Below are 8826 nucleotides of genomic sequence, written 5' to 3' on the forward strand. Positions count from 1 at the left end.
CACAGAATATTTATGCTTATGATGTAGAGCTACCTCATTTGGCTCATTTGTACAATGCGCATAGACGCATAGTCGTTTCAGTATAAGGTACGCCTATACCTATATTACCTACATATACAAATATTATACTAAAATATGATTTATATAATAAATAAACTTATGTAACACCGGCATTAATAACGTCGTTCATATCATGTAATAAGTATACGTACACCCGAGATCCAAGTATGAAAATTCATTCACATAAAAAACACATTAGTTTTAAAGATTTGAACGTTATAGATGATCTAGCGCTACTTTTGGTTTATGTTTTTCTTGTTTCGCGTGATGTCCAGGTGTTTGCTGACTAATATACAGAGTGAAATTCGTCAGCCACAATATATTTTGATATCGGATATGATTTGCCATATATGACATCATGACATGGATGCGCGACATACGACATACAAAGTTGTAGTGAAACCACACAAGACATAAATACACGGAAACGAATAGGAATAATATATTGGATAATACCGTAATCTGAGCAATGTAGATACCTAATTATTTTACTTGATACACAAATAAAATCGTAATGAATTTCGTTTACTTTTCAATTAGAAAAGTGAATTTTGTCACTTTCACTGTATAGAAAGCAACAATTTCAACCCGTATGAATATTACGAAGTGATATTTAAATAGCAAACTGTACCACCGTATCTTCACGCCTTCAGTAGTGTCTAAAATATAATGTATTATACCCAAGTAAAATGGAATAGTAGAAATACGCATGCTATTGTGTTATGGGACTGCAAAGTTAAGTCACAAACATTCACAAAAATAATGTACATTTGTGTACAATTATTGTGAGAGAGTATAATTTATTAACCAATATCACTATACACACACACACACACACACACACGTTATCGTACAAATATTAGTCAACGAACAATGTCTCGGTATAACACAAATAGTATTATTTGACATCGCGAACAGTGTCATAATATAATAAAAAATGTTATTATATAAATAATTAATGTTATATTTATATTATAATAATAATAATATGATCATTGTTGGTTTGGCCGTCGTTTTTGTTGCGTCTGGGCCTTGTCGACGGCCGCCTTGGCACGGTCGGCCGTCTCGTTGATGACATCGGACGCGTACTCAAACACCGCTTTGCCTTCCGTGCCGACTGCCCGGAGCAGGCCGTCCAGCGCGCTGCTTATCCTCCGGTCGCCGCCGACGTCGTCCCGGTCGTCGCCGGTGACCGTACGCCGTATGTCGCTCACGGTCGACTGCAGCTTGTGTATGGTCTCGTCCACCACCTTCTTGGCCGCGGCCACGGTGCGCCCCTTGGTCTCCTGCAGCCGCCCCAGCGTGTTGTCGCCGGACTGCAGTTTCTTCTCAGCCGTGCGCGATCCGCCGCCGCCTCCGCCGACTTCCGACACCTGCTTGGTGGTGGCCGGCTGGAGGCGGCTGAGCACCGACGCCGCGTTCCCGGCCGCGGACCCGGCCCCGTCGAGCGTCTCGGATGCTTGCTGCTTGACACTGTCCATCACGCCCGTCACTCGGTCCATCAGCGACGGTGACGGCGATGTGCCCTCGCCGCCAACAACGGCACTACTAACACCACCACCGCCACCGCCGTCTTCGTCATCGCTTCCACTGGCGGATGATGTGCACGTTGCGTTCTAAGGAAAAAACCATAATAGTAGTGCCACAACTACGTTTCGTGCAGGGCCCCGGTGCGAGATATTTGGAGCCCCCCCCCCTCCAAAATGTTATCATTATTCATTACGAATTATTATAAATATTTTACGCTGTCAACGACACATACAAATCTTAACACCGAAATTAATATTATGTATTTCAGTTCTACAATGCGATTGTGTGTGTTTACGTGTGTGCATCGTGCATGTGTGTTTGTCTTCACTTTTTAGAGCAGTGAAAATGCTTCAATATTTAACTCTGTGAGGGGAGTTATCTGTTATTTTTTTTTTGTATAGTAAATCGACCCTATAGCTGATCTTTGTATACTATGTCACGATAACAAAAGCCACATGCATTATAACGCACGCAGTCAAGTCTTGACAACGTTATTAGGGATTATGTAGATTAATCAGAATTTTCGATTTTCGATTTTTTTTTTTGTTATTGTTTTAAAAGAAGCATCAAAAAAAATGCAACGTTTTTGAACACTCGCGTATTAGAAAGTGACTAATAATATGCTACGCGTGCATATTTAACTTAATTTAATATTTAACTTAAATTAATTAATTCGATTTGAGTGTCACACGACATAATATTGAATATACCCACATGAAGCCCATTATAAAAATAGCTTGATGGAAAAATGGTCTAATTTCTTAAGACCGAATTTATTTAATTATAAAAATTCAAACGAGGTTAGTTACGATGAGATGTATCTGCGTATATTATAATATTATATTGCAAGTGTTATAAATATGATAAATTATTAATTTAAATTGCCTTAATTTTATCTCCCTCCAAATCTCAATTTTTTATCCATAGTATACCAATAACTTGTTGTTAGTAATTATTTATTTTAGTATTAATTTAATAATAACTAATATTATTGTTTATGAATAAAGAAATACATTTCTCATTTTTATTTGTAGATTTAAAATTGATGGACACGGACGTTCAATCACGCCGATTTTGCACACTCTGGTACAGTTATCACAAATAGAAAAGACGTTTTAAATTTCTAAAAAAAAAAAAATTGTATCTATACAAATAAATTTTATCGTTGATTGATTGTGTTTACTGCAGTTACTTTTTGCATATTTATAACCTCGATAGACATTAATAACCAATGAATGGTTTTAAAAGATAGTGGTATTTTTGTATTCTAAATTTAACGTTTTGTGACTTAAATATTTAACTATTAAAAATTCCTTGACCCACTAGTAATATTTGTGGTTAAATATATTTTCCAGAATCCATCGAATATAATAAAATTATTTTTTAATTACTCGTGTAGTATAGACTCTATTAGGTAACAACTTTTTATAAAACCATAAAACCATATTATATAAAATAACATTATAATATTATATGTATAGACTATAGACTATAGAGGTATTGCATAATATATTAACATGCGCTTAAACTGAATTCAATAACTTATAATATTATAAATGAATATTAACAATTTTGTTACATATCAATTAATTACATCATAATTACAACAAGTCTTCGTAACATAATATTGTAGAAATGTGACTAAAAATATTTTTATTTTGTAGTCATTATAGTCATATTGTATTTGACTCAGCCTTATAATAAATTTATTGTAATTTGTCTTTACTTTCATAAATCGTAGTTTTTGACTTTTGTTATTCAATTTTAACATTGTATTTTAATAACCAACAACTATTATTTAGTGGTATTGTCGAACTAAGAGTTAAATATATTTAAGTGACCGTAAAAGGAGGAATTCTGACTGTAAATTGATATGTTTGTCATCGTTATTTCGAATATGATTGTCCTTAATTGAATATAAACGTGCTAAAGGCACAACTACGGAAGCCTGTTTTATATAGTTGTACCGTATGTATTTATGTACACATAATATATACACAAATATATTTTTTATACGAATATAATATAATAAGTGATAAGAATAACATTTTTGCAGGCCCGTCTGGATGTTTACAATATGCAATTTTAAATCAGAAACCTTTTTACGATTATCGTATGCGTACTTTATCGTTTATAATTCTAAAAATGTGTATCTTACAATATCTAAACATAGATTTTAATCAACGCTGACGCGCGACGCTAGGGTCCGGATATCGCGGTTAGAGCCTATCGCCAAACATAAAATACATTTTATAGACAGGTATACCTACCCGACTATTACAATCCGAGTTTAAATCAAAAGTATTTAAAATGTACGTTGTATTGTAATCTTCGATAAGTAAAATGCACAATGAGAATTGAAGGAAAAAATATACATATAAAAATAGTAAAATATTGTTTCATCCGGATTATTATGTGTCACTGCATACTTGACTCAAACTATAGCTATATTATGCACGGTGATTCTACTCGTATAAATAAGGTATATAACACGAATAATAAAGTAATTTGAAGTTATGATATTTTTATTTATCTTCTTGCATGTTCTAGCTTAACAATACGCCGCTAATACAATTTAGTGATAATTTAACATTTTGGTTTCAAACAATTGTATATTAAATCGATAATAATATAATCGAACCTTTGCATGTTTGTGTATTGTGTGGGACAAAAAAAATTCGTTGACGTGAAACATAATTTTCAATAATACCGCTCGATTGTTTGCCGTGACGGTTATCATTCATTATACATTTTAAATTTACTCAAAATTGAAGGTTTAGTATCTTTTTTAAAGTAAGCAAATAACCATCATTATATAGAAAACAAAATACACTTAGATATTTTACGTTTTCGTGTAATGATACGTTCAAAAACAAAATAATTATTTAAAATATTTAAATACATTGTAGCTATAATATACATAAAATAACAATTTTCACTTAATACATTTTATTAAACGATGAACACTATCATGGTCAACGTTCATGATACGTCATTGTCGTGTACAAAGGAACATTGCAAACATTTCAATCAGAACAAATGGTTCTATTTGTACATTTAAACCGACATGCGAGTCATAATTATATATAATATTATTTTAATACTACGGATAATACTGTTTATGAATTATTTGAATAAGATGTCAGTGTGTAACGGGCCAAAGATGTCTATTCGTATTCATTCTGCCCAAGATATTCATTCGTTTCCTTGTCAAACGCCTTCTAGCTAGGTTCCTTCTCCTGGAGCCGTTCAACACAGAATTGTATGCAATTTTTCTTCCCAGAAAGTGTTTGGGCATTATCAGCCTCGGTTTGAAAAACAAATCTACAGTCCGTTTCCCGATGGCTACTGCTTGTTGTAGTATACTCTGTACCAACGAAGGTCGTCGCATAACCGCCGTATTTTCTACTTGCTGCGAACAATACACATTATAACGTGGTCATAACACAATAACATGATGCAAATCGCACGTCGCGAAAAAACTGCAGAGCAGCGGCTATTGAGCCTCCTTTCAAAACCTCCCACGTCGACTGGGCTAAACTTTACGATTTTAGTTTACTACTAAACACCGCTATAAGTTGTATCCACACTCACGCCATAATATATATAATATGAATACGAGTATTTTATATCACATAAATATAAATAGAACAGTACAATCCTTGTCCCTGTGAATCTTATTAAAAAAATCAGAATCATGATATCTCCATTATTTCAGTAGACATCACAATGGGTAAATCCTCACGAGACACCCTGTATAGATTAAAATGGTTACGTGTTATCGCAGTATAGTGCCTAAGTTCTACACAGTGGTTATACGTCGATAAATTCAAGTTTTGAGAACACACGACGCAGTTATTCGTACAGTTCGAAGTAAGTTGTTACGTAATGTGATTAGCTTATTAAAAATTATCGTTAACTATTGAATTTATTGCGAAGTCATCACTGCTGACCTAATTACATGCGTTCACACTTAAAATTAATCAAATTCTACTGGTAACTAATCGGTAGGTAGGTAAGTAAAATTTACTTCGACTAAAAAGTAATTTTTTAAATCAAGAACCATGAAAACCGCTTAAGATATTTTAAATAAATCTTTTTAAGATCGATTGTTGAATGTAAGCATAGGTTTATTGAACGGGTCTAAACAAAATATTATTTTAATAATTTTCAAATTAATCTTGAGGAAATAACAAACGACTTCGAAACTATAAAATGTCAGGAAAACTATTGTTTTATGTATAAACATTCATGATTTATATTTTCCAATATAGGTAGGTAAAGATAGATAATTTAATTTAATAAATTAATGATATTGTATGATACGACCTATTGAATTTGCTTAAACAATAGTGGTTAAATTGATAGGTTTTGTCATTTTAAATTGTGTTTATATATTATTATAAAGTGAGTAGTTGTTGATGTTTTATTTAAAATAATTTGCATATTTTTGCTATGAGTTGTGACATTTGTTTACTAACATAACATTGTATATTTGTGTGTCATAAATTTATTATAATAACTATACTTATTGTATAAATTATTGAATAATTCTATAATTAGTATTCAATAAAATTAATAAATAAATGTATGTCAGTAGTTTAACCTTAAAATCGTTCTGAATTTTTAAATTAAATAAAAACTTAATATGTAGGTGTAGATGTGTTTATTTGTTTGTTACTATATATAATGTTTGAGTTCCTGCGAGTCGAGATGCATAAATATGTATATTAACAGCCAACAGGCAAAGAATATTTAGTTAAACATTATTTGTTTATAGTAAATTTTCAAGGGCGTATTTTGTTAAGGTTAACGTGAAGCCCACAATAGGAATTTTGTTTTTGTTTAAAGTGCAATACAAATTTCTGCGTTATCTCACGATATAATATTACGATTGCATAATATTATATTGAAAATTGTAACATTGTAACATTGTAATTTGTAATACGATAATAGTAGGTACATTTTATAGATAAATCTTATTTTAATGTGTCGACTAATCTACTTATTAAAGTAGGTATATGTAATACAAGCTTTCAATTATTATTAAATTGTAAAATATGATAGGTATATACGGCTGTTCATAAAAAGTTATTACGTTTGTCGTTTACTGTACACCTATACTATGTCACTATACGTATCATTGTTTAACACACTATGACTGTCATAGTTCATATGCATGGTTGTTTTTCGGCGTGTTGCTATAGTTGATTAAAAGTGAAAAAATGAATTAATGATAAACAATCTAGTCTGATAGTATATATTACACGACATATGTTATTGCATCATTCATTATCTTAACATTTTTCTTATTAAGTATACAATTTTTTGCTGTAAAATTAAAACATTATTTGATATAGTATATTTTTTAATATGACCAATAATAGAGAAATATGTTTGAATAGTTTAGATACACGAAGTTTTGAAGTACTTGGGTTAATATTATAAACTTAAAAGTCACATAAACCTTTGGATTTCGTCAAAAATTTTCAAATTTTTTAATCATAAATACTTAAAAATATTTTGCAACCCAATATCGGGTCGCGACCTATATGTTAGGAAACACTGATATTGATATAAGAGATGGTCCAAGAATACCACTAAAATGGGTAAATTTAAATTTGAAAGCAAGGTTGTATTCAAAAATCGATTTAGAATATTCCTGCACGTTTTGTTGGTGTTTATTTAAATCTTTCAAATAGATTTTTAGAACACAAGAAAGTCATATAACATTTTTTTTACCGTTTTCCAAGGTAAAATATTGATGTTTTATGATCTATTAATACAGTTAGAGATTTTTTTAACTTAAAATATGCAACAATAACACTAAACCAACAAAAAATAAAAATAAATAATATTAATAATAATAAACGTGTTTTTACGGTGTAATAATAAACTGAACTTTACATCAATGTTAAATAAAATATGTTTCATACGTTATTGAATATAACGATAATTGATTGTAAACGAAGATTCTATTAGCGGGCTCTTGAACTTTGATTTACTTTATTTGATCTTATATAACGGGTGGGAAACCATTAAAAATAAAATGTACAATTATTCATTTGTTAGTATTTATGGTAAATCGTCAAAACATTACGGGACCAATATGAATATAATATTATACAGTTTCGTTCAATGAGTATACTTAAATTGAAACTCACAATGTGAAATTTTGTATTTTTATACAACACAAATTTATGGGGATCAACGCATAGAATCGCTGTAAATGAACACAAATATAATGCCATAAATTTAGCGATATAGTTATTCATATAAGAATTCAGTGAAATAAATTTAATGATTGTATTATGTAGAATTTCACGGACTTACCTTTATTATAATTTTAATTCGTTTGCATCTTTTCACCATAAAATATTTAATGAGTTCGAAATAAATAATAATATTCCATCGTAGATAAAGACCATAGACAGAGAAAAGTCAGAAAAGTAATGTATGTATAAAGTAATGTGTATAGTATAAGTACTCAATACTAGGTGTAATAGGCGTCATTTATTGTAATTTTTAGTTGCGCTTACGTGTAGTAGGACGGACATGGTTAAGGCGATCACCAGGAAACCATTCAGCAAACAGCGGGAAGCGATCATAGTTTTTTTTCTTCTCAGGACGAGTGTACAAAAAAAGAATAATATATTATTTAATTTACGTTACCTATAAACACTGTGTGCATGTCGATAGAAGACTAAATAGATAATTCGCTGACCGTGTACGGTATTTGATGGATTTCGTTATAATATTTTATATAAATTGCTTTGCGCCTATCGTCATTCGACTATCTGACGGGATTAGATAAAACGCACAGAAAAAAAAAAACGATTTATCACTATTTAATATTTTATATATAACACGTTGTTTGTTAAACAATATCCAATTGTTTTGTAGTTTGTTTAACGGCGATTTCAACAGTGGCTGGCATCATATTGATTATATGAATTATAATCAATGTTGGCATAATAATACCTATACATTATGTATAATGTGATTTGTGGATAAATATGTAGAAATAATTATGACTATTGCACTCTGATCAACAATGTTTTTTCACATGCTCAACATCAGTATTGCAAATGTACACCAGAAACAATAATAATTATGCCCATTATCTTATTCAAGATTTAAATAATACTGCACACACCTATATAATATAATATACTGCTGTGTCTATAATAAAATATAATGATATGTGTACTACGGGTGCACTAATTATTGCAATGT

The 8826-nt window shown here is 30.8% G+C and overlaps 1 protein-coding gene across 1 annotated transcript; it reads right to left on the reverse strand.

Annotated features, from left to right (window-relative positions):
• Positions 1 to 840: 840 nt before the first annotated feature.
• LOC113554399 lies at positions 841 to 8492 on the reverse strand. The gene is made up of 2 exons (XM_026958225.1): positions 8130 to 8492; positions 841 to 1676 (listed from the first exon to the last, which is right to left on the reverse strand). Exons 1-2 carry the CDS (start codon positions 8196 to 8198, stop codon positions 1053 to 1055), a joined length of 693 nt encoding a protein of 230 aa, XP_026814026.1. The 5' UTR covers positions 8199 to 8492; the 3' UTR covers positions 841 to 1052.
• Positions 8493 to 8826: the final 334 nt, after the last annotated feature.

Source organism: Rhopalosiphum maidis, chromosome 2 (assembly GCF_003676215.2).
Source record: "Rhopalosiphum maidis isolate BTI-1 chromosome 2, ASM367621v3, whole genome shotgun sequence".
Taxonomy (NCBI): Eukaryota; Metazoa; Arthropoda; class Insecta; order Hemiptera; family Aphididae; genus Rhopalosiphum; species Rhopalosiphum maidis.